The sequence below is a fragment of the Perca flavescens genome, chromosome 13 (genome assembly GCF_004354835.1).
Source record: "Perca flavescens isolate YP-PL-M2 chromosome 13, PFLA_1.0, whole genome shotgun sequence".
NCBI classification, from domain to species: Eukaryota; Metazoa; Chordata; class Actinopteri; order Perciformes; family Percidae; genus Perca; species Perca flavescens.
In genome coordinates this window covers 906263-934136 of record NC_041343.1, presented here as the reverse complement: position 1 = coordinate 934136, position 27874 = coordinate 906263, and the positions used below count along the sequence as shown (strand labels likewise).

Genomic DNA, 27874 nt, shown 5'->3' with positions numbered 1-27874 from the left:
AGCTGGCTGCTCCTGAAATGTAATTAGTTCATTGGATATGAGTGAAGGGGTAACTGAATAGTAGTTTAGTTAATGGCATCATTTTTTTAGTTGTTTGTGTATATAATGTAGTAGTTTAGTTAATGGTATAATTTTGGAATCGTTTTTGTAATTAGTTTTTTGTGTAAGTGAGTGAGTGGATAAGCTGGACAACTGTCTGCTAAGAAATGCTGCCTATTCAGCCATGTTCCAATGAAGGTAATGGCTATTTGCTGTGTGGACAGTGTGTGCTGTTTAAATAGTTATTTGTGTAAATAATTCTTGAAGTGTAGTTAGTGGTGTAGACTAGTAGGTTTATGTAGAGGTTATGTAAGTGTCTAGCCTACTCATTTCACATCTTTCAAATGGTTAATCCATATAGACTTGTTAACATGTACGTAGAATAAACCTACTCCTAGATTAAAGACTGTCTAGGACTAGGTTTATTCCATGTGCAAGAAATCAACTCCATATGGATTAATCCTTCAAACGATGGATGATTGAGGAGGAGCGCATGCCCATCCATAGCAAGTGTGCATGCCCGTCCTCATAGGTGGTCTCGCTACTGATTACTTTACTATCCCGTCAGGTGCCAGTGTTCTGATTAGGTCTACGGCTCTGGGCCTACTTATCAAACCCAGCTGACTCTTTATGATGCAACAATGCAAGGGACACACACACACACACACACTTTGTGGTTTAATAGATATATGTTTGATTTTGTTCATGAATCTCACTTGAACGTCATCTGTGCTCTGTTCTTGAACACACTCTGCGGTTGCATGTGCTGTAAAAGAATGCCAAAGTTTGCGGTTTATGTATGGCAAACAGAATGCAGTTTGTAATGTTGCTTGTTTTAAAATTATTGTTGCTGTCTGTTTATTTGACTTGTATAGGTTTTTTTCTCCAGATGTATGCAGACCTCACCTCGTCATGCTCATCGGTCTGTTCCTGGCTGTGTTTCTTTCTGTCAGATGGACCTGGGACCTGTTCCTGATATAAACCAAATGTAATGTAACTTCTTTCAATGTATTGTTGTTCTTTAACCTGTACCTGTCCTTTTTTCAGTTGTGTATTGACCTCACCTCTTCATTGTCCACCAGTTCCTGACATTCAGTAAGTTCTTGTCCCTGATAAAATGTAAAAAATAAAGTGAAGATGGATGGTAACTTGACAGATTTTTTTTTTTAAATAATGCCTTTTTTAAATAATTTCTCCTTTTTAGGACTTGTTTCTGTTTTTGATTGTGCTACCTCACCTGTTCACTGTCTTCCACCAGTTCCTGCCTTTCATTGAGTTCTGCACTTAGTTCCTGTTCCTAATAAAACAAATAAAAAAAGACTGATAACTCCATTGATTTTGTCCTGTCTAATTTTTATTGTGGTTTTATGTGGTGTACACCCAACAATCTACAGCAGTTCTTGTAATATCTTCTCTTCTTTTCTCCAAAACGTAAATGTAATAATTCATTTTAGTAATTTGTTTTTTTTTTGGAAAAAGATGGGTTTGTTGATGTGTGTTGATGGTATGGTAAACATACAGCTCTGACCTCTGGTAGCGGGTCTTTTAACAAATAGTGTGTGCTGCTCATAACTGCCAGCTAGCTAGCTAGCTAATAACCTTGTCTGTCAAAAAGAGTGACAGGTTGGGTTATTCATTTTGCCGATAATAAGATAGCGGCACTTACTGTACATGTCTGCTTGGCTTTAAAAAAAGCTCTGATGTCCTGTCCACTTCTTTTTGACGTATTGATGATATAATTCTCTCTGACTATCGCGCTTCTTTTTTTTTTAAAAGAATGTCATGAGTTTAGATGTCCCCACTGCAGCACCGTAGGTTATTTAAGAAGTTTAAAAGAAGACAGCTCGGCATGGACAGGGAAGGCGCGGGAATGAGGCATCGTATGATCATATCTAGCTATAGGCTACCTAGTCTTTGCTGGGATGAGCCGAGGCAGAGAATTTCTGGCCAAGGTATCATACGAGCAAGTCATTTTAGCCTTCATACAGTATAAAGCACCATACCAGGTTGCTAGTGCCATGGACTATAACATATCAAAGTGATAACCTGTAGAACAAATGGGTGTTGTTGTACACAGCATACTTCTGCAGACTACTGACACAAAGGCAAGACGCGATATGTTTGTTACTTAGGATTTGCTGGTATTGTGGCTAGGTCAGCTGTTTTAACTATTCTCTTGCAATTAATGTTAGCCTTAGCAACCAACTTACTTAGCTAGTTACGGTTTGCGTTTGTACAGCAAGCATTGGTATAGTGGAGGAGATGATTGTGGAGTAGTCGGTATCTTGTTTAATTATTGCTGAATTTGGGAATATAGTTGTGATGATGGGGATTGCATTGCATATTGTTGTGAATTGAGAGCAGTCAGCTCATAGCGTGATATCGTCAGTGCAACACATATTTTTGCTTTTTCAATCTTGGCAAAATTTGTAGGGCAGAAGTTGTGTTAAATTGTGTAGATATGGTCAATTGTACTGGGAATTTCACGTTAGGGTTATAAAGCCCATGAGAACCGTTGGGAGTCAACACACAGCTGCTCCACTGCCCTGCTGAAAATGTGAAGCAGAAACGCTTAATATCAGATAACGTCCATAATTGGACTTTGGGTTAGATTTTGACAGTTTTCAGTGGTTATGAGGAGCAATATGACAGAGAAATTTGGTAATCATTGTTTAGGTACATTAAACCACATCATGTCATATTGTAAATGGTACGTACCAATTACAGTTAGAAGCAGAACATAGTGGGTCATATCATGTCTAATGCTTTTTGAAAACTTTTTTCTTCTTAAAACGAGTCAGACATCATCACATTTTTGTATTCATTTTTATTTATTTACATTAGAAAGCTATAGGACAACGTCTTTCAAAATGTGACCTGCATGAAAGAAAAAGAACACGTCATTGTACCCAACACTTCTGAAAATGCACTTCCAAATGCGTCTCTGTCCCCAGCACATTTCAAACCAAACAGACGCCCATGGTTGTGAAGGCTAAGCCAGGGGAAAACGAGGATAAGCGGGGAGGCAGAGGAGGTGACTACTTTAAACTTGATAGTTTCTCTATGATTGCCGGACAGAATGAGTGAAACGGGGACTGTTTGGTGAGTGATATCGGCAAAATGATGGCCATCTATGGCAGTGACAGTAATGGGTGTAGGCAGGGGCTTAACAGGGATCTCTGCCTGTTTAATTAGGTTCACATCAAGGAAACTATCCTCTGCTACAGAGTCAATGAGAGCTGTTAATGGGGGAGACAGATTCTTGAACTGGACGGTAGCTGGGATAACTAAACGGGGAGCTGTGGGCATAGAATCAGGTGTAGCACTCGCAAGTATGCCCACTTTTACCTGCAAGCCTTGTCTTTTGGGCGAATCGGGCAGTTAGCAAGGAAATGAGTGGCGTCCCCACAGTACATGGACTCACCCGCCTGCATGCGCTGTAATTTCTCAGCAGGGGACAGTCGAGCACGGCCCAGCTGCATGGGCTCGTCGAGTTCCTTAGTGGGTGAAGATGGTGAGTGGTGTCCAAGTGGAGGCGTTGTTCGGGTTGAAGAAAGTGGGAAACCCCCACCATCACGGAACGCTAGTTCATCCTTAACTGTATCACTCAAACCATTAACAAACGCTCCCTGAAGAGCCTCCTCATTCCACTTAGAATCGGCTGCCAAGGTCCAGAAGTCAAAGGAGTATTCGGCCACGCTGTCAGTGCCCTGCCTTAGCATCAGCAGTCTCTTCGCGGCGTTACCCGCATTGTCCGGGTGATCAAACACAATTTTTAATTGAGAGGAAAAGTCATCAAATGACAGGCTAGCAATCTGCTGAGTAGAACAAGCTGCCTCCACCCAAATCGGAGCTTTGCCCCCGAGTAACCCCAGAGGATATTTTTGAGGATTCCGTGGAGAAAGACAGGGGCTTCTGTTGGAACACCAAGCGGCACTGAAGCAGAAAACCACGGCATTTGTTCAGTTCCCCGGCAAAGGGTTCAGGTGAGGTAGCAGAGGGTTCCCGGAGGGCAGGAGTGGGAGCCGAGCCTGGAGCAACTGCAGGAGGAACAGGCAGAGGAGAAGCAGAGAGAGGAGGGGTATTGAGGGTTACCAGGTTAGCTACCTGAGATGTGAGCTGGGACACTTGATCCAACAACTGCTGGTTGTTATCCAGTAGAGACCGGATTAGTTGGTCGTGTTGTCCTAATAACATTCCCTGTGAGTGGATGGCGCGCTGTACGCCATCTCCCATTGCCCCGTGTGGTGTCACTGCTGAGTCCATTGTGTGGCCAGTTTGTTCTGTTAAGCTCCGGTTGTATGACTCAGGCTCAGAGACGATTACGCGGACAGAGAGGGTCAGTTAAGAGGTTTATTTACACAGCCGGTGTTAAGCAGAGAGGAAAAGTTCAGGAAAGAGCGGCTTCAGACAGGGATGGGAGCTGAGTGGCGTGGTGAGCAGGCAGCAGGCGAGCAGGTCACAGCGTGGGAGCGGCAGGAAGGCAGCAGGTACAGAACGGGATCTGATCAGAGGAGAGACAAGTTAACTGAGGCACAACAACAACTAGAATGCAGAGAGAGTAGGAACAGAAATCACTGGTAGGTTTGTGGAGCCAAGTTACCACTGGTAATGTAGAATCGAACTGGCACTGGAGAGGTGAACAGCCCGGGTAGATAACTGCTGGTTGATTGATGGAATGAGCTGCAGTTGGTTGGAACAGAGCAGGAGAGAGTTGCCATGCCCCTCGACCTAGATCCTCTGAGAGACCTGCCACAGCAGGTGGAGACAGACACAGACAACAAACAGGGAAAAAGGGAAGAGGAAAACAGGTAGGGACAGGGAGAACAGAGTTGGCCCATAACAGTGATGAGATCCCCAGCCCACCAAACCGCAACCCCTCCCCACCACGACTATGCCTCAATATCCTGTCGATGAATACCAAAAACAGAATTGGTGACAAAGCACATCCCTGGCAGAGGCCAACACTCACCTGGAACAAGTTTAACTCACTTTGGGTGTACATGGATTGGATAGCCCTGAGAAGGAACCCCCTCACCTTATACTCCTGCAGCACCTTCCATAGTATCTCCCAGGGGACCCGGTCATATGCCTTCTCCTCCACACCCAAAGCTTTCAGCATTTTTGAAGGATCACATCTATACCCAATGCTTTGCCACTGTGGAGTTGTTTGAATACCTCAGTGACATGAAAACTTGAAATTGACGACTATCCTCAATCAGCCTCCAGCTCTACCTCTACCATAGAGGGCATGTTAGTAGGATTCAGGAGTTCCTTAAAGTGCTCCTTTCACCGCCCAATTACCTCCTCAGTTGAGGTTAACAGCGTCCCAATCCTTGCTGTACACAGTTTGGATGGTTTCTCGCTTCTGCAACCTTTTTTTTTGTTATTAATTTTTTATTAACATATAAGAAAGTACATACACACACCTCAAATCTCTAACACATATTAAAGTCAAACCCCCTCCCCTCCACCCTCCAGCAGGTTGTTAATACAAACACAGACAGAGCATTCTTATCTCAACAAAAGACCTTTCAAAACAGATATCAACTTCTCCCATATCAAAATTGTATGCGGCTGAGCATCATTTATTCTTGCTGACGACAATTCTAGGTAAGAGATATCCAAAAACGACCGGAGCCAGTGAACCCTAGAGATATCATGAGATTTCCAACACTGAACTACTATCTTCTTGGCTGCAGTTAAACCTGCTAGCCAAACTTTACGAGTTTTCTCTGGAAGACCAAGACGGGAATCATCATTTAAGAGATGCACCGTAGGATCCATTGGGAACTGGACACCTGTTAAATCGGCAATAACACCAATCACCTCCCTCCACAGACCAGATACCCCTGGGCATTCCCACATAACATGCATAAAGGAGCCAGTGGTTCCGTGGGGGCAAAATGAACAATATGGATCAGAGACCAGACCCATTTGGTGTCTTATTCTCGGTGTTAAAAAGGCCCTATGGCAGATTTTCAAATGTATATATCTATGCTTTTGGGTTTTTTGAGGCACCAGCTACGTTACCCCAAATAACCTCCCAGTCTAAGTCCTGTCCCACTACTGATATATCTCTATCCCAGGCTTTCATTCCTGGTGTGGGCATATATTTCTGGGAATTTAATTTGTTATATAGGTATGACACCATCTGCTTGGGAGAGTTGTGTATCCAGCTCAAAATGGGATGGTCCTTTAACTTAGACCCCCAAGGAACCCCGTAGGCTTTACAGGCTGATCTCATTCTGAAATAAAAGAGAAGGGAGTGCTTATCAACATCATATTGAGACACTAGCTCCTGGAAGTCAAGAATAGCACTTTCCCCACTAATATCCTGAAGGGTATTAATTCCTTTCTCTTTCCAATGCTTGTTAGCAAACGGTTTTCCCCAGACAGAAAGGGAGTATTATGCCATAACGGGGAAGCCTTGCACCACGTCTTTTTAAATTTTATGAATTTTTCTGCTGCTCTAAATATTTGTATCATATACGCCATAATCGGACCATAACGTAACGCACATTTCTTGGTAGATATACCTACCAGAGCAAAATCTTTTAGCCGTATTGGTGCTATTAAGTCTTGTTCTATACTTTTCCAAGAAGAAATGTTATCCTCCTCCATCCAGTTTCTTAAACCCTGTAAAATAAGCGCCCAGTGGTAAAGCTTAAAGTTAGGACACGCCAGTCCCCCGTTCCTCGCACTGACCTGGAGGGCTGACCACCTTAGTTGCGGGCGTTTACCATTCCATACATAATTTCGAAATAAGGTGTCCAATTTTTGCCAATATCCTGCAGGAGGGATCATTGAGCTTATAAAATTGATGAGAGGTAGAATATTCATTTTGAGGGCTGCTATACGGGCTGGCACTGAGCTCGGTAAACATTTCCATCTATTAATGTCGTCCTCAGTTCTTTTAAGAATTGAGGAGTAATTTATTTTAGCCACAGACAATGGGGAGGTATTAACCCTAATACCCAGGTATAAAACCTCACTTACAACATTAATCTGAGCCGGGAGAGTTAGCCTACTTTGATCCGTATCGATAAGCATTTTGACAGATTAACTTTGTATCCTGAGAGATATCCGAAAGACTCTAGTGCATTTAGGACACATGGGAGAGTGTGCTCGACATTTGCCATATAAATGTATGTATCATCCGCATAGAGCGATATTGAATGGGACGTTGTGCCTACTGTGATTGGAGAGATTGTAGGAGAATTTCTAATCAGATGTGCCATCGGTTCTATTGATAGCGTGAAAAGTAAAGGAGACAGAGGATCCCCCTGTCGTGTGCCCCGCCCAATTTCAAACAGCTCTGACATGCCACCCCCCACACAAACGCGGGCTGCAGGGTTAATATACAGCGTTTGAATCATGTTAATAAATTTACTGCCAAACTTAAATTCTTTCATGACCCTCCAAAGATATGGCCATTCTAACCGGTCAAACGCCTTTTCGGCATCTAAGAATAATAGGCCGCAGTCAGGTGGGATTTTATGTGATGCACTCAATACGTGTAATAGCCGCGAAGATTATCGGAGGCCAAACGTCCCTTCATAAAACCTGTCTGGTCTGGGCTAATTATTTTCCCTATAACTTTTTCAAGTCTACTGGTCAGAACTTTGGAGAATATCTTGAGATCAGCATTTATCAAAGATATTGGGCGGTGACTGGCACATTCTAGAGGGTCCTTACCAGGTTTAGGAATAACTGTAATCAAGGCCGTATTTAAATCCCTATGAAAACGCCCCTGTTCAACTGCGTAATTCAGCGTATCCAGCCATATTGGTCCAAGAATATCCCAGAATGCAAAGTAAACCTCAACTGGTATGCCGTCAACACCTGGCGTTTTGCCTTTATTTGTGGCTTTAACTGCTTTAAGTAACTCCTCCAATGTAATTGTAGAGTCTAAAGCATCTGTGTCTTCTGCTGACAATGTAGGGAGGTCCAATCCATTAAAAAAGTTAGAGAACTCTGTTTCGGAAGGGGTTGGGCCACCTGTATACAGGTGTTTAAAGAAATCTTTAAAAGTCTCATTGATTTCTTCCGTTGAGAACACAACACCCCGTCTAGAACATCTAATTGCTGGTATAGTTCTTCTTGCCTCCTGCTGCTTTAGGGTTAGCGCTAACAAATGACTTGGCCTGCTGCCCTCCGCATAATATTTGTGTTTGGTTATATGGATCATATATTCCGCCCTACGTCTCAATAAGTCATTCAATAAGTCATTCTGTCTTGTTTTAAGCTGGTTCTCTTTTGTTGAGGTGTATTTTCTTTTCAGATCACCTTCCAAGATCTTAATGCCCTCTTCTAACTTGGAAATATTTTGCAATCTACTTTTATGCAGGTGAGAGCCAAACCATATAGCATTATTCCGTATGAAACTGTTGATAGAGGCCCAAATCACATCTGAGACACTGTCCCTATTGAAATTTATAAATTCCTCTAACTTTGGTCTAAGCTGTGTCAGGAAATCTTCATTTTTTAAAAGGGAAGTGTTAAACCTCCATCTAGAAAACTTGACAGAAAACTAGACAAACTAGACAGAAGTGGATTATGATCGGATAAATGTCGGGGCATAAATTCTACTGACTGTACTAAGGATAACAGACCCGATGATACAAGGATGTAATCTATTCGTGAAAAGGTTTTATGCCTTGAGGAGAAAAAAGTATAGTCTTTAGCCGACGTATTATGCACCCTCCACACAATTAAATTCAAGTCCTCTATAAATAGGTTGAGTGCCTTGGAGGCAGACCCCTGGGTGTTTGATACCACTGTAAGGGACTTGTCAAGCTTGTTATTTATAACCGCATTCATATCTGCCCCCACATAAAGTTGATAATCATCCAGCTTTAATAAATGCGAGGTCACTGAGGGAAAAAAATTTGCTTCAAATGCGGTTGGAGCGTATAGGCTAATGAAAGCAATTTTTTGCCTTGAATGGACGTACAGCAAAGCTAGACGTCCGTCATTGTCAGAGCCAGTTCTTTCAACTAAAAGATTAATACCCCGTCTCATTAATATCAGAGCACCTTTGGTACGAATGCCGTCAGCCGCTGCCACAACTGGTTTGTAAAAGTGATTCTGAACTCTAGCTACATCATTAGGTTTGAGATGGGTTTCTTGAAGCAGTGCGATATCTACTTTCTTTCTACACAAGAAGTCCAAGACTTTTGAGCGTTTGTAAGGAGAGTTTAGCCCCCTAACATTAAATGACATAACAGAAAAGTGTTCTAATTTGTCTGTGTTGTTAACATTCCCCTGGATTTGCGCCTCTGCGTTAGTGGTGGAGCCCTGCCTGATCTTCTTCCCTCCCCTCCCCCTCCCCCCCTCACCCCTTTCGCTTCTGCAACCTGAGGTGGCAGACGGTTTTCCAGAAGCACATTGGTGCCGACCGAAAGGTTTTCTCCAGGGCTTCTCCGAACTTCTCCCACACCCGCTGCTTTGCCACTTTCACGGCAGAGGTTGCAGCTTTGGGCCTGTCTGAACCTCTTCCTCAGCTTTTTCCAGGTGGGAGAGAGATCTGTGGAGGAGGTATAAGATGGCGTCTTCCGCCCCAGTGTCAGGTTAACAGACAAACTGAAGTGAGTCCATGGATGGGCTCACCAGGGAGCAGAGATGGACCAGGAACAGTCTCTCTGGGTCTTCACCAGGTGGGATGGCAGTGCCACTGGCGTGTAGCTGTTGAGATCCTTGGGATGCAGGGTCTTTGGCACAGACATCAGGCAGGCATGTCTTCCAGAGCTGGGGCACCTTCCCTAGCTTCAGGCTCAGGTTGAACATGTGTCTGCACAGCTGATCTGCACAGGATTTAAGAAGCCTGGAGCTGAGGCCATCAGGATCCACTGCCTTTCTCACCTTGATACTCCGTAGCTCACTTCTCACCTGGTTTATTGTGAAGGACAAGTTGGGGGAGGGGGCTGTGTGTTGGAAGTTGTGAGTGTGGAAGTGATGGTGAGGGTTAACAAACCACAGGGGGTGCAGACAGTGGCGTCTGCTGCAGAAGGCAGGACTGGACAGGGGGAGGGGTTTGGTTTGGTGTATTTATGGATATAGAAAGACAAAAGGATCCAAGCGATAACCTGTAAAAGCGATGAACACTTTTTTCCAACATGGTCCCTGATGACATACAACACATACAGCTCTTCTAAGGGTAAAAAAAGAAAGAAACTACACATCAAAACTACCAGATAAAACACCGTGAGATACAAAGCAATACATTACCTGGTCACCAGTCTAAAGTCTATTTTCCCCTAATTATCAAATTATTTTATTCCTAACTTTATGTTTAAAATCCATTTTCGTTTCTGCCATTTTAATATTAAGTGGAAGACTATTCCATGAAATAATTCCTGTATAAAAAAGGATTTCCTTGCTTCACTATTCACACATGACATCTTACATGAACGGACACTGGCCCTAGTCTCATGGGCGTGTTGCATGTGCACCATCAGAATCTGAAATCCTTTGTGGCTACACCATTTATGATATTGTACATATGATTGAGTTTAAGTTGTTGAACCCTAAGCTTTACAGGCAAGAACTCTACCGTCTTAGGGCCGAGACACATCAGGCCGATTATCGGCCGTGGGACAGTCTGGCGAGGTCAGTGACTCAAATTGGTTCGGTGTGTCCCGTGCCGTCGTCCGTCTGAGGGGCTGTCGGCGTTCATTTTGGCCGACCTGACATGTTCGGTCGGCGGCTGGGCCGTCGGGACTCACCCGGAAATGGCGAGCAGAATGAGGTGACTAGAGTCTCTCAAAATCTGACGAAAATCTTTTAAACTGACCTTTGTTGAGCTGAAATGAACTACAGCAACTACACGGCCTATTTCTTGCTTAAAATGTTTTCAGAAACATGTTCAGTGAACTATTTTAGTACAATATGAGATTGTATTCTGAACGGCCACCATGACAGTCTGGTTTGAATTTCCGGAGAAAACACACCCATGTGACGCGTTCGTCTAATCAGCTGCCGGTTTTCATTTCTTGGGCAACATTACAGATTAGCGCCCCCTGCTGTTATAGAGACGTGTTACGTCTCGTCTCCTCTCGTCTTTTTGGTCTGTTCTGTGGCAGTTTTTTGGACCTCGGGGACGCGACTGATCATATCGACAGGGTTTTCTGTCAACGGTCGGCCGTCGGCTATATGTGTCTACACCATTAAACTCATTAATTGTGGGAATGCTGTTCTACAGCATTCCAACTATTGTTATTCGGTTCTTTATTTTTCTTATTCCGTACGTTTTTTGGCTCTCCGTAACTTCTGCATACTTTCAGCTATTTAAACCATTCAACTTTTAAAATGTTCAGCTAATGATGGGACTTCTTCAACTTTTTTTCTACTATTTATACTTATAAAAATATTCTACTTTTTAACACTTTTTTTAACATTGAAGTGAATGAGAGCAGGATTCAACTCCTTAAAATCTTCTTCCGCTCCAAAAAGTTTCAGCTCCTTCATACTTTCACCTACAGACGCCAAACAAACTTTAAAATGTTCACAAAATATTCAGCTATCCAAACTTATCTTTTCAGTTTGATATCTTTTACAGTTGTTGTGAAAAAGCTGTTTAAGTTTAGTGATTATTTCAGGAAATTTTATCGATTAAACAGAGTGTGTATTGCGCTTGCTAGAGTGGATGATGTCACAGCCAGAGGGTGAAGCTTCGAAAAAATTATCTTAGTTCCTTGTCTATAAACTGCTCTCAAGCCCACAATATCTACTTGTCATACACAATTTATACATCAAAACGTAGGTATTTTTGTCTAGTTTCAGAAATTCTCTCTCTCGCTCAGTTATGCGATACGTCTCATACTTTTGACTCAGCGAGCTTCCAAATGACGAGAGTTGAAAATATTTCTCCATCCGCTCTCATGTTAAAAATCCTTTATATTTCCCAGTGAAAGGCACAGCGAACCACTTTTTTAAATCGCTGATATGCCCACATTTCTAAGTTTATCAACATAAATTTTATACCAATACGTTCACAAAGGCCTTGTGGTGCTCAGGATCACGTCATTTGACTGATAGCAGTTAAAGTTTTGCCAGTCCGAGGCTTTGTTTGAGAGCTTGCTCTCAGTGTCTGAATTGCTGCGGTGTGCTACAGGAGACATATTAAGAGCAGGTGCTATCGTTATCAGATCAAAGAGATGTTTATAAACATGGCCCAGGCCCTTAGTAACCATGACAACCCTTTCACAGACAGTCTACTGATTACTCCAGGCTTGCTGTAGGAGTCAACTAACTAGACTAACTATGATCATCAGGCTATATCATTTGCGTTCCACTTCTGTCTGTCTGTCTGTCTGTCTCTTTATCTGTCTGTCTCCCTCCCTCCTGTCTCCCTCTCTTTCTCTATGCCTCCCTCCCTCCTTTCTCTTTTCTCTGTCTTCCTCCCTCCTCTGTTCCCCTCCTTCCTTCCTTCCTTTAGTCTCCCTCCCTCTGTCTCTCCCTCCCTCTCTTTCACTCCCTCTCTCCCTTCCTTCTTCTGTCTCTCCCTCCAGGGTCATTTGTGATTTCATCCATGTATATAGCCCGTTTCTTTTCAGGCAATATATCAGCTCAGCTCTTTAGGGTCATGCTTGTTTGTTCTACGCAATGGATATGGCTGATAATAATACAAAGTCTTTAAACTTTCAGCCTTTTTAGTCAATTTTAGTCAAAGTTGCTGTCTTTCTTTTCCTCTCCTCTCTTTCCTCTCTCTCCTCTCTTTATTCTCTTTCTCTCCTCTCTCTTCTCTCTTCTTGTCTCTTCTCTCTTACTCTCCTTTCTTCTCTCTTTCTCTCCTCTTTTTCCTCTCTTTCTTCTTGTTCAGACCCATTCTTTTCACCTAATATATTTCACATCTCATCTCAGCTAGATTGATGCTTTTTCGTTCTATGCAGCGTATATATCTGATAATAATAAAAATAATTCTTCTTTCAGCCTTTTCAACTTTTATCTTTAACAGTATAACATTATTAATTTGTTTCATATTTCTGCATATGTGAGTCATTATCAGTTAGAAAATCTACTCAGACCTCACAATGTTCTACATATGTTGTCATTATTCAACCTTTAAAGCAAACAGTTCAGTTTAGCATAAACTTTTAACTTTTTAATGAAATTCATACTTATTAAAACGATTTACGCTTTTTCAACTATTTTCACTACTTCAACTTCTTCTTACGGATTTAAGCTATTCAACCAGTTTAGCTTTAGCAATTCAGCTATTCAGCATTCCCACGCATTTTCTGCAGGAAATGCATTTTCTAGTTCCAACATGATACCTGGAAGGTTTAGACAGTATGAAGCGGATCATATTGTTTTGCATAACCTGCATCTTATTTTTCACTTTCATCGTCAGTCCACTGTACCATGCTGTGCATGCATAGTCAAAATGGCACTGAATGAGTTCTGACAATTCGGCATACAATAACAACTTACATTTGACTGCAGCTGGCATGTCGTTTACATAAATAAGAAATAACAAAGCCTTGGGGTACACCACAAGTTATTTTCATGGGTTCAGACAGAACTCCATCAAAATCACAAGTTTGATTTCTTTCTGATAAATATGATTTAAACCATTTTGAGGATGCCTTCCCAAAACCAATGCATTGCAATTTGGATAAAAGAACGGAGTGCTCCACTGTGTCAAATGCTTTTTGTAAGTCCAGTAACACCATGCCAGTGTAGTTACACTACCTTTTTCACTTTCTTGTCTGATGTAATCACAAAGATAAGTGAGGCATGTGTCATTGGAGTAAGCAGATCTGAATCCAGATTGGAGGTCATATGGCAGATTATTCTGGATCAAATACCTCTCCACTTGATCAAAAACCACTATCTCCAGTGTTTTAAATGACCCATCAAATCTGTAGAAGAAAATATTCAGATCATTCACCCACTTTATGTCCCCCACTGTCTGAGGTTTCAGTTCCTTGTAGCCTGAGATGGTTTTAAGGCTTTTCCAGACCTCCCTGATATTGTTTCGCTGCAGCTGATCCTCCATCTTCCTCCTGTGGTGTTTTTTCCCCTCCCTGATCTTTCTTCTCAATTCCCTCTGTACATTCTTGAGTTCCTCCTTATTACCTGACCCCCAAAGCCTTCTCTTTTTTCTTAAGAAGAGTCTTTATGTCAGAAGTAATCTTCGGTTTAACCCTCAACGTAGCCATCAGGCTACAGGTAGTAGTAGTAGTTTATTTGAACATGTAAAAAATAAAAATATATATATATATATATATATATATATATATATATATATATATATATATATATATATATACATACATACATACATACATATATAAAATTAAAATGACAGATAAATAAGGACATGTACTTCTCAGCACAATCTACCAAAATTATAAGTAATTCAAATAAGAAATTCCCATGTTCAAAAAGGAGTAGGAAGAAGTTCATAAACAAACTTTTCTAGTCCTACCCCCTTTCTCTATTTTTATCCTTCATTTAAATACATAACAATTCAACACAATTCTTCTTTACATACACGTACACCATATATCTACCTACCTACAGCTCACATATACCCATGCATACACAGGCACAGATGCATACATACATGCATACACACACATTTACTTTTTTTTTCTCTTTCTTTTCCATCTATCTTCTTCCTTTCCGTCTATCTATAGTAAATCAAATAATAACACATCCATACTAGACTTAATATATAGGTCCAGGAACCTAACAGTCAGTATACAATACTATCTATCACCTTGAGTCCTTTTCGTATCCATTCAATATATTCATTTTAAATAGTCTCTTGAAATTGCTCATTGTTGTACATGATTTCATCTCTTCACTGCAGCAGTTCCATACATTAACTCCTTTGGTTGTGATGCAGTGTTAATTAGGGGTCCAAGCCCGAGTCTGGAAGAACCGGCGGTATCCCTGGATCCAACCAAATCACGTGATATAGGCTACGCCCATTTCCACCTAGACTTTTATGCGTGAAAAATCCTGATTTTGCAAATACCTACTTTTTCGATCTCCTCCTAGACCGTGCGACCGATTCAATCAATCAATCAATCAATCAATCAATCAATCAATCAAAATGTATTTATATAGCACTTTACAAAACCCAGCAGGTATCCAAAGTGAAACACATACTGTATCATACAATAGAAAGAATGAACATAGAAAACAGTAAAATCAGAAAAGGTTACACAGAAACAGAAAAATGAAATTGTCACACCACTGCTACGTATTAAAGGCCAGATGAAACAGATACGTTTTTAGTTTGGACCTAAAAAGAGTGTGGTAGTGCGAATATCAGGGGGTAAGACAGAGTCTTGGGGCAGCAACTGCAAAAGCCTGATCACCCCACCGTTTATACCTTGACCTTGGCACTTCTAAAACTCGTTGGTTTGAAGAACGCAATGTCCGGCTGTGCTCTCACAGAGTTAAAATTTCAGACAAATACTCCGGGGCCAGACCATTTAAGGCCTTGAAAGCATCATCTAAAAGCAAAATCTATTCTAAAACGCACAGGGAGCCAATGTAGAGTGTGGAGAACGGGAGTAATATACGCACGTCTAGATGTATTTGTTAAAAAGCGAGCAGCAGCATTTTGCACAAGTTGAAGACGTGAGATGGAGGTTTGATTCAGACCAACATAAAGAGCATTACAGTAATCCAATCTTGAACTAATGAAAGCATGAATTGCCTTTTCTAGATCGTGCCTGTTCAGGAAAGGCTTAACTTTAGCCAGGAGACGAAGCTAGAAAAAGCTCATTCTAACATTACTGATCTGCTTGTCAAATTTCATGCTGCAATCAAAAGTAACCCCCAAGTTTAAAATTAAGAAAGTTTTCTGAAAGCCACAACTTAATATCAGCGATACAACTAAGCAGGGAATTTAGTGCAACACTGTCATTTGCTTTCATAGGCAAATAGATTTGCAAATCATCTGCGTAACAATGAAATGACAGGTTGTGCTTTCCTATAATAGCCCCTAAAGGCAACATGTATAAAGAAAACAGAATGGGGCCAAGAATGGAATCCTGGGGTACCCCACAAGAGAGAGGAGCAGCTGACGAGGAGAGGTCACCAATCATGACAGAAAAGCTCCTATTTGCCAAATAGGAGCTAAACCATTTAAGTGCCGAGCCTCTGATGCCTACACAATGTTCAAGGCGAGAGAGGAGGACTGCATGGTCCACTGTGTCAAAAGCCGCTGTGAGGTCCAAAAGCACTAAAACAGTAGGATTCCCGGTATCTACTGACAGGGCAATATCATTATGTACTCTCAACAGTGCAGACTCAGTACTATGACGTGACCTAAAACCAGATTGAAATTTTTCAAACACAGAGTTCTGCTGTAAAAAGGCTTGTAACTGTATAAAAACAACTTTTTCCAAAACTTTGAAAGAAAAGGCAGATGAGAAACTGGTCTAAAATTGTGGGGTCAAGATTAGGCTTCTTAAGTAGGGGCCTGACCACAGCATGTTTAAAGGCAGCTGGGACAGAACCTAAACTAAAACAAGAATTAAAAAAGTAAGAAGACTTTACCCAATGGTGTAAACTATTAAACTACTACCTATTAAAAACCTCCTTCACCATTCTGGTGGGAACAATGTCTAGAGGACAGTTGGTAGGTTTCATGTGTTGTACCACCTGACTAAGTAACGTCAGAGAAACTGGCTTAAATTCCTCAAACACAGCTGAGTGTGCAGGAGAAGCAGGTACAAACACCTTAAAATTTACACTGGCATTTTTCCTGACTGATGCTACTTTGTTGATAAAATAACAGAGAAATTTCTCACATGTACTGATTGAAATATCTGTCGGAGCAGAGGTGCGTGGATTTACAACAGAGTTAATAGTATTAAATAACACTCTAGGTTCATTGCAACTGCTAGCTATGAGGGAAGAGAGATGTTGCATCTTTGCCACCTTCACAGCCTTCTGGTATGTGGCTAGACTGTCCCTTAATAAACCCAGTGATACATGTAAATTGTCCTTCTTCCATCTTTGTTCAGCTTGTCTGCAGTGTTGCCTAAGGGCCCTTGTGGTATCATTTAGCCAGGGTCTTAGGTTTAATAGATTTAATCCGATGAGGGGCAACAAAGTCTAGGATTTCAGTGCATGTGGAATGGAACACAGAGAGAATGTTATCTGGGGAAGAGGGAGATACCAGACCATTCTTTACATAAAACTGTGAGCCCAGAAACGCAGAAACTGAAACCCTTTAGGAGATGATGTGATCCAGGATGTGGCCAAGATGATGTGTCGGCCCTTCCACACATTGATTTACTCCAAAAGAGTTCAAAAGTGTTTTAAAATCATGAGCAAGTGGGTTTGAGGGACAACACACATGGATATTGAAATCCCCACAAACCAGGAGCCTGTCGTATATAGGAACAACATCAGCTAAAAACTCAGAAAACTTACATATAAAATCCTTGTTGAGTTTTGGTGGGCGATAAACATCTGCACACAACACAGGAGAATCCAGGTCAGCCACATACAGCTGAAGCTCGAAGCTATTATAACAGAGTGCAGGTAATAACCAGCCCACCACCTCGACCTGACGCTCGCGGGGAGTTGAGGAAAGAACAGCTGGGGGGGAGGAGCTCCGAGAAGGCGCTGTCATCACCTGGTTTCAGCCAGGTTTCCGTCAACAACAGAAAGTCCAGCGCATTTGTCGTAAAAAAGTCATTCAATATAAAAGTTTTATTTGTGAGTGATCTAGTGTTGATCAGCGCCATGTGAATCGGGCGCCTTTCAGTCTGTTGGGAAGCACAACTGAGCGGGCGGAGATTCCCATGCACGCAGCCTCGCTTGGAGCGCTTCTATGGGCTGAAATATGTGCCACCAGAAACTGAATTTGAATCATTTATATTTGAATTTGAATTGCTAAACTTGAATAATTGCATTGAAAAACTGAATTTGAATCACATAATTTGAAATTGTATTGTTTAATTTGAATCATTGCATTGAAAAACTGAATTCGAATAGTATAATGTGAAATTGAATTTATTCGTTTGTTACTGAATTCCAATAAAATTTGATCTTCACTGAAAATTCAACTCTCTATATATCCTCACATTCAGTTCTCACTATTCAGATTCAGATCAGCAAATTCAATTTCAAGTTACTGAGACAGACATCCGGGTACTTGGAGGATGAAGGAAGAGCAATCAAGCGCAGATCGATAGGTAGAGTTTAGTGGCGCAGATACACAGGACTCCTCTTCTGCCAGCACAAACGTTTTGGAGCACAGCCTCGCCTTGACCCAGAGACTCATAGATAATATAATCTACCTGTTCACAATGTTCAAAATGTAATTCCTGGTATTAGTAGGCCTAGGTTTATTAGTCACATTCTTCCACTTAAGTAAACTTAAAATGAACTATCGCTACTTACCTTAGCCTAGCCTACTGCATGCAAAGTAGTGTGACTATCCATATTTTAATACATGTTAATTAATTTAAACATTTGAATTGCATTGGTTTACTTTGTACATCAGCAAGCCTGCAATACAATGTGATGTATGAGCCAGTCCCCTGAGTTTATAGCTACAAGATGTTTCCACATTAAAACGCAAAATAGTAAATTATTATTTGGGTCTATTTTTAATCAACTCTAATATCTAATCGTTTGTCTCCTTCCTTAGAGCGTTTATATATTAAAGTTAGTTTTGTTTGTGATTTAAAAGTGTAGCTTTATCATCATATGCAGTAACACTGACAAACAAAACAAAGAGTGAATTCATGTGTTTATAAAATTTATTATAATCAAGTCCAAACAGAAACTTCAACCTTCTGAACTAAGAGGTTCTGCTTCAAAGTGAAGTTTAAACAGACTGAAATGTCCCGGCACTCCTCCACTATTTATTCATTTATTTCTGCATGTAGTTATTTATTTAACGAGACTTAAAATCAAGTCCACAGTCCGAGTACCGCCAGACTCCCTTTAGGAAACCTGTAATTTAAACTTCAGCAGGCTTTGACAGTCCGCTCCGCTGAGTCCTGGTTCTAGCTCTCCCGGGCTTCCCTTCCCTCCAGCTGTCCCAGCAGTATGGCCCGGGCCTCCAGCAGTGGTGTCGGTTTTGGCTTCCAGGAAGCGGACAGTGAGCTCCAGATCCTACAGCCGCAAACGGACCCGCTTTAGCTTCTCTCTGGCCGCCGGCAAACGCAGTGGAACTTCCAGCCGAAATCTACATACAGGTCGTCCTGGACTACGTGGAAGATCCTGCCGATCACCATTCTGTCTTTGGCCGGTCCAATCTGGATCAGCGGGGACCGGCGCAGCAGCGAGCCAAAGCGGTGTTCCTGCCCGGGGAAAGAGACGCTGCCGCCGGGCCATGGAACTCACCACCTCCCGCTGTTGCCAGAGCTCAGATTGCAGGTCCAAGGCGGCATATATATCATAAAACACATTCTCACCTGTGAACTGTTATCCCTTGCTGTTTGTTTTTTGTCATTTCTTTCGTTCCAACATCCATAAACAGTTTGGCATCTTTAGTGCTAATGATCCTGCGCCACTCCACTAAACTCTACCTATCGACCTGCGCTCGATTGCTCTTCCTTCATCCTCCAAGTACCCGGATGTCTGTCTCAGTAACTTGAAATTGAATTTGCTGATCTGGATCTGAATTGTGAGAACTGAAAGTGAGGATATATAGAGAGTTGAATTATCAGTGAAGATCAAATTTTATATGAATTCAGTTACAAACGAATTAATTCAATTTCAAATTAATTCAATTCAATTTTATTTATAGTATCAAATCATAACAGAGCCCCAACAATTACAGTAAGAGCAAACATTATAAATGGCTATTGCGACAGTGGCGAGGAAAAACTCCCTCTTGGGAAGAAACCTCGGCAGACCCAGACTCTTGGTAGGCGGTGTCTGACGGGGCCGGTTGGGGGTGTGAAGGCGAAAATAGTCGCATTGAAGATAGTGGAACAGTGACTTTGAAGGTAGTCGTTGTAGTTCATGTCACAGCAGGACATTGCGGGATGAAACGTGGCGCTGCAGAGCATTGGTGGGTGTAGCAGACGCAGCGGGACACGGCCGGGCGTTGAAGGGAATCGCAGAGCATAGCTCTGCGAAAAAGAAACATAAGGACTCCGGGGAGTAAACTCCCCAGAGCTAGGTTAGTAACAAGCAGTTCTGGGACAGGATGCATACAAAAGGAAACAATTGAAAACATTGATGAGAGGCTGTACTGGCCTGCCTCCCTCTACTCTCACTATATTATTGATTATATGATTAATAAATCTGATGACTACGAAGAGAAGCAGGTGGGCCCGGTTAGGCGGACGCTGCAACTCCTCACTCCACTATAGACCCATATCTAACCTAACTATAAGCTTTATCAAAGAGGAGAGTTTTCAGTTTACTCTTAAATGAGGCGATGGTGTCTGCCCCCCAAATCCAGACTGGGAGCTGGTTCCACAGGAAAGGAGCCTGGCAGCTGAAGGCTCTGGCTCCCATTCTACTTTTGGAGACTCTAGGAACCACAAGTAACTCTGCATTCTGGGAGCGGAGTGCTCTAGTGGGACAATAAGGTACTAAGATCTGTTCTAGATAGGATGGTGCTTGACCATTTAAGGCTTTGTAGGTCAGGAGAAGGACTTTAAAGTCAATCCTGTATTTTACAGGAAGCCAATGCAGAGAAGCTAAAACAGGAGAAATATGATCTCTTTTCTTAGTTCTCGTCAGAACACGTGCTGCAGCATTCTGGATCAGCTGGAGAGTCTTAAGGGACTTATTTGAGCATCCTGACAGTAGGGAGTTACAATAGTCCAGCCTGGAAGTAACGAATGCATGTTAAAAATTAAATTAAAGCTGCAAGCAGCGATGGACAAGCCCTCGCGCCTCGGCGCGCGTCGGGGTTACCGGCGGACTCCGCTCCTTGCGACCGTACATTTGTGCAGCACGCAGACGCTGCAAATTGTCACCAATGAAAAGGGAACTCCCCGCCGAGTTCAACGATACCTCACACAAGACTCTACATCATACGGTTCATTAGCTGTGAAAAGGGGCGTGGCTAATGCATAGGGGGCGGGTCAAACCATCACCAATGAAGAAGGAAGTCTCTGCTGAGTTCATTGATACCTCACACAAAGGTCTATCTTAAACGGTTCAAATTTTAAGAAAGGGGGTGGGGCTTAAGCATAGGGGGCGGGTCAAACCATCACCAATGAAGAAAGAAGTCTATGCTGAGTTCAATGATACCTCACACAAGGGTATACCTTAAAAAGTTCAAATTTTATGAAAGGGGGTGGGGCTTAAGCATAGGGAGCAGGTCAAACCATGACCAATTAGAAACGAAGTCTCTGCTGAGTTGAGTGACACCTCACACGAGACTCTACCTTAAACGGTTCAAATGTTATGGAAGGGGGCGTGGCCTGAGTAAGTGGGCGTGATTATAGAGGGCAGCTCAGTATCACATGTAGACCAAACTTTCTAAGTTTCATGTAAATCGGATGATGTTTGTCATATAAAGCGCATTTCCTGTTGCCAGCGGGGGGCGCTATTACCAAAAGTCAATTTTGGCCTGTAGGTGTCCTCAGGCCTGGACCCTTGTTAATCGTTAGAAATTTCGGGCAGATACAACAACTTACACTCAAGTTACAACAACTTCTTTGTTCATCGCTAAACACTCAAAATGCCCGCTACGCCACGCCCACACCGTCTGACGAAAAGTTTTTCTTTTAATAACTTTTCATTGTTAAGGTGTTGGGATGGTACAGACCAAGTTTGAAGTCCATCGGATGAAATCTGTAGGAGGAGTTCGTTAAAGTATAGCACCTTGACTTTTAGGCCTTCTTCCTGTTGCCACTAGGGGGCGCTATGACTTTAAGTAAATATCGGCCTTTATTTGTCCTCAGGGTTGGACTCTTATGAATCCTGAAAAGTTTCGAGGTAATCGGACAACGTACACTCGAGTTACACCCACTTCCAGTTTCGGCGGCGAAACGCACAAAATGGCCGCCCTGCCACGGCCACGCCCTATAACGAAAGGTTTTTCTTTTAACAACTTTTCATCTTTAACATCTTAAGATGGCACAGACCGAGTTTGAAGTTGATCGGATGAAATCTCTAGGAGGAGTTCGTTAAAGTACGACATGTGGAAATGGCCAAAATCGCACTAATTTCAAACATTTAATTCAAAATGGCGGACTTCCTGTTGGGTTTAGGGTATGGCTCTAATGAAGTTTTTTGTACATCTTGACATATTACATATGTGTACCAAGTTTCGTGAGTCTACGTTAAACGCACTGCAGGGGCTCAATTTTCTTAACTTTCTAGGGGGCGCTAGCGAGCCATTTTTGTGCGCCTATTCCCGAAACCCTTAAAATACTTAAAGTTTCACCAGACTTGATGCGACCGCCAAATTTGGTGAGTTTTTGAATATGTTAAGCCCCTCAAAAAGCCAATTCATTTGACGGGAAAATAATAATAGAAAGAAACAATAATTCCTTCACTTTCAATAGGGCCTTCGCCGCTGTCGGCGCTCGAGCCCTAATAAAAAAACATTCATACATGAGGCACAATCTCTCTAAATCTCCATGATGATGTAAGACATAATTTGTGATGAAACGGAGATACCTTAACATTTAAACTATAGGATTGTTTCTGCAGGTTGATTGACATGTAGGTGTTTTCTCATGCACATCATTTATCTGTCTTCCTGGGTTTGTTTCAGTCCTTTTGAATCTATGTTCGTATGTTTCTTGATATTCTGTAAGACTTGTCAAACACAGAATCCCCACAGCAGTTATTTTCATGTTTGGTTGAACACTTTGAATGACACCTTGTCAGTTCTCTTTATCTGCATAACATATGGTTGAGTATATTGGGGCTGTAACACATGAAATTATTCACCTTATATATGCTTCCTCTAGGCAATATTATTAGGAAACACTCAATTAACTTTCACTGGTATGTGGATGACACCCAATCAAGCCAGATGAAACCAGTCAGTTAGCTAAATTTCAAGCATGCATTAAAGATATAAAATCATGGATGACCTACAATTTTCTGATGTTAAACTCAGACAAAACTGAAGTTATTGTGCTGGGCAGTAAACACCTCCGAACCTTATTACTATTATCCAGCTCCCAGTCTGGGTTCGGGAGGCAGACACCATCAGCAAAATTCTCCTCTGATAAAGCTTATATGTAGTTAGGGAGTGAGGAGTTGCAGCGCTCGCCTAGACTGGCAGGGGAGGGTGTTTAGCAACAGACATGGCACTCCTTCTTCATAATTCTTATAGAACTGGCTCAGGTTTGCCTTGCACCAGCTCTTAATTATGCTGTTATAGTTTTAGACTACCGGCGGACTTCCTTTGACACACTGACTTCCTCTCTCCTCTCTCTTTCCATCTGTGTGCATCCATGTCCCAGAAATGCTTGTTACTCTGTGGAGCTTAATCATGGTTGCAGCTGTCGCCGTGGTCCTGCTCCACGCCCTGCTATGCCCTGCTACGTCCTGCTATACCCTGCAGTGCCCTGCTACATCCTGTAATGCCCTGCACTGCCCTGCTACGCCATGAACTACTACAACTACTATTTCTAGTCATAGTTCCATTATCTTTATTGTGACTATTATTGCCACTGTTCACTACTATAAATAAAATTGAACTGAATTAAATTGAAAACATCCTTCAAAACACACAGACTTTCCATCTCTTGACATACATAAACATGGAAAGCTTCCTCATCATTATGTCCATGGTTACAAAAAGTCAATATTTAAAAGTTGCAATTTAACACATCTGCTGCTTTAGCAGATGGTTAATCGTGTTTTGCTCTTTTCCTAACCATATGTGACATCCTTCTATCTTTCCCCAGGCTGTTTTGAAGCCTTGAACTGCCTGAGTCAATAATCCACTCCAATCAGCTTTCTGAGTCGAGTGTGTTTGTTTAGGTGCAGGGTAATGTCAATAACATTATGCTTTATTTGCATGTTTTTGACCTCCAGTAGAAGTGAAGACACATATTCTCAATCAATCAAATATTTCTCAAAGCAGGTTTTTTAAAATAATTTCTAGGTGTGTGCTGTGATGCAGACATATTTTAACATGTTAACATGATGCATTCCCCAAAAGACACTGTGTGGCAGTGTTCCCCTAATTAGGCCTCGGAGAACAATTCTCCGCCATTACATCTTTTCTATCTCACCCCAGGGCCTTTCCCTGGTGTCACTGAACATAATGACCAGGACCCCAGGGACCCACTGGTGCCTGACCAAACATCACTATCTGCTGAATTTGGCAGAGGTAGATAGAGAGGACAGGAGCTCATGTGTTGGATTCATGTGTGTGTTATGTATGTATCAAAGATCCTTTATACTAAAGATAGCGCATTTCAAGCAGCGCCAATGGTATGGAACACTTCCTGTCTCCTAAAGGGGCGTGGCCTTGTCATATAAAATACAATGTTTACCATAGACATTACCGGTTATAAATCTCAAGGTGGATTGATAGAATGTGTCTAGAGATTGAAGAGTTGAAGATGATGCGTGTCTATAAATCACATCACTATAGTCCAAGACGGACATGAAAACTGCCTCAACAACCCTTTTAATACAAAACATGAACATGAAAGGTGTTTTTTTATTACCAAGGTAACAGCAGTTGTAGCACTGCTCTAAACCCAGACTGAAATGGGCTCAAAATTGAAGCTCTAGACAGAAACATCTTCAATTGGTATCCAATATTTTAGGACATTTGACAGACGGGAATTATACCAGAGGAAATTGAAAGATTAAAAATATGAACATAGAAACGTATTAGTCCTGTATTCCAATGTAATGAGATGCCACTTTTCATATATCCTGTCATTGGTTTGGACCCAATGTTGGGGGAGGGGGGGGGGCAAAGTGCCTTAGCCATTGATTAAATAGCAGTATTTTAGATAGAATCAATAAGCATTAATGTTATTTACTTTGCGCATTTGGATTTAATGGATCCCTTCTCCCCACATCCTCTGCCTCCCAATGCTACATCTCCAGCTTGCTCCCTCTCAAAACAAGCTGGCCTGCTGGCATACGCATTCCCTCTCCTCCTCCCTCCTTCATTATTGCCTCTACTTTCATTTGTCTCCAACCCCTAACCCACCCCCATCAGTTGATTGGACTTGGATAAGGGAGAATCTAATGTTCAAAGACATTCTTTGTCTGAGTGTGTTAGGATCTTCCTGAAAGGGAAATATTCTACCAGTACATGAGATGGAAGGAAGCCAGAACAACAAGCCTAGTCTCAACAATACCTTAAGAATTAATTTAACAAATGCCCAAGCAGAGAGGACCACGGTAGATCATTGGTAACTCACAGGGGGGAGGCGAGCCCAAGCCTGGAGCTCTGCAGCTAGACTCTTCTCATGCATTCTCGTTAACCAAAAATAAAAAAGCATCATTCACTGTTACACTTATTTGCACTAGTTAAAGCTAAGGAATTAATAACACTGCATGAAAAGACCCTGACAGAAACAGATTTGATACCCAATGACTTGTGTTTGTGAATCCCTGCGCATGTGGGAATGTGATGGATGGACAATAGATGAGTTAACGTCTCCAAACATTGTGCTCCCTTTGCATTGCAGGCTACCCACGATATGACATTGTTGGAGACCACAGTAAAGGAGAATATCACCTCTTGATTCAGAGAACAGAGATTCAAGATGACGCTTTCTTTGAGTGCCAGGCCATCCAGGCGGCTATCAGATCACGACCTGCCCGCCTCACTGTGCTGGGTATGTCCCAACTCCTCACTTCACTGATATGGAAACATATTGCCTATATGAATTCATGAATTGTGAGACAATTAGATTAATGTAGGTGGAGGTAAAAGATGTGAAATTATAATAGATCAGGCAGATAAATCAATGATATGAGTTTAAATTAAAGGCTACTCATAGGCCAGAGTCTCTCTGGATCACTTCCTCAATTCACAAAAAAAGGCTTTACATCTAAGAACAGCAGCCTGCAGGTAAGCAAGGACTACATGATTAGCATTATCGATTCTGCCCTGCCTTATTTAAAGCATGATATATTCAAAGGCATCACTTCATTATCCAAGCACCTAGGCTCAAACCTCCCTCATTAGTAATCTTCTGTTGGGTGCTTAATGGGGACAGCAGTGAAAGACAGGGGGAGGAGTTAAGGCATTTGGCAATTGGGATACATTAAAATGATTAATTATAGATAAGGGGGTTCCATTTGTTTGGATGCATTTCCACCCGTCTAGAAAGTTGACAAATCATTTTGACATAAGCCTGACATTTAATACCAGTCAAATTGGCCTGTTTTGGGAAATAAAACTGCACATGAAGCTACTGGCATTGTTCCAAGAGTGAGGCTACACACTTAATAGATGAAGTTAAATGTGTGTGTATTATACCCAAGAAGATACAGTATGGAATCAATGTGTGTTTTTGAATCTGTAATGGGTAAAACGCTCTGCAGTTTAATCCAATCAAGAACAATTATGCACATCAGAGAAAACAAAAATTCAAAACTCTGATGATGAGCTTTATATCAGCTACATTCACATTCATAAAAACTGACAGACAGCTCATTTGACAATGAGAACTATAATATGTTTTATAGATAAACAAAAAACAAAAAGACTGCCGTTTCAGACTTGTATGCCTGACCTACTGTCATGCAAACAGAGCTTGCACGTTTCTGGTGCATTCTGGAGCTTTTTTCAGCTTGAAACAAAGACCCTTACTATTATTTATACATGTGCTCCTCATACTATGAGATATCAATACAATAAAAATGCTGTAATGGTCACTGCAGTGCCTCAAAGTAGGGTAGGGGGTTTTAACTTTCTCTGAAGGACTGCCCTAAAGTGCAGCAAACACAAATTAGGGAATTCCGAGAACTGTTTTTCTGTTCTTAAAGGGTATAAAGGTTCAGTTTTTTTCTGCAGAACCAACTCAGATTTTTGTCCAAGAAATAAATATCTTATTTTCCACCATCTCAGCCGACTGATAATTCATTAATTCATCCTTGGCATCTGCAAAGTCCTCGACAGTATCACCTTTTACAATATTCCTTTGTTTTCAAGCTAATATCACAGAATAGAAATAAAAAGTCCTCCAAATTCATCTCAAAAATAGGGAAAGATCATGATTTTAGATTGAAATTACTACTTTTTCAACGCTGGGGGACTTTTGTAATTTTGTAATAGTAACAGTATGATATGTGATTAGGGAAGAAAGAAATGTCGTTTTTGGGACATTTGCTAAAATGACTGATGCCTTTATAGTCCCTAAAATAACCTACCAAAATACACTTAGGTATACCTAATAAAGTGACAACTATCAAAAACTAATGGAGTCTATTACAACAGTCCTGCAATAAATCCAACCATCTGTACTTGAACTGTAATGCATTACATAGAGAGGTGTTTCTGTTATTTAGTCTAGCCTCATTGCTATAACAGGGGTGGAGGAAATATTAGAAATACTGTCCCTACCATCATGAAGGTAGGGACAGGTGTTTACTGCAGGACTGTTGTTTTAGACTGCATTAGTTTTAACTTGGTGTATGTAATAAACTGGCATATGACATCACAAACCATATGAAAGTAGAGCTGATAATCAGTTTTTGTCTGTACTCCAGCACTACTGCATGATAGAAAGCAAAGAACTAACCCCTTTCTGTCTGTCCCGTAAGCTTTCTATTTGCAGTCATTGAGAAAATATACACAACTCCACATAGAGCATGGACCTGTGACCACTGACCCTTGTTTTAGTCTGGCAGATAATCTATGTGGCCTTCAAGAGAACGGTGCCTGAATAAGGCATAAGATGGAGCAGTTAGCAGATCTCTAGGGAGAACCCTAAAGCTAATT

The 27874-nt window shown here is 41.6% G+C and overlaps 1 protein-coding gene and 1 long non-coding RNA gene across 2 annotated transcripts in view; both read left to right on the top strand.

The window, feature by feature from the left end:
- The window catches only part of LOC114566917 (kin of IRRE-like protein 3), a 194143-nt gene that overhangs the window by 20858 nt on the left and 145411 nt on the right, over positions 1–27874 (top strand). The window contains exon 4 of the mRNA XM_028595766.1: positions 25614–25763. Within this exon, the coding sequence (XP_028451567.1) occupies positions 25614–25763 (150 nt within the window). The remainder of the gene's footprint in view (positions 1–25613; positions 25764–27874) is intronic.
- On the top strand, positions 120–1371 carry LOC114566722 (uncharacterized). Its single transcript, XR_003694093.1, has 2 exons — positions 120–1134; positions 1244–1371. It is a non-coding gene; the product is annotated as an uncharacterized LOC114566722 (long non-coding RNA).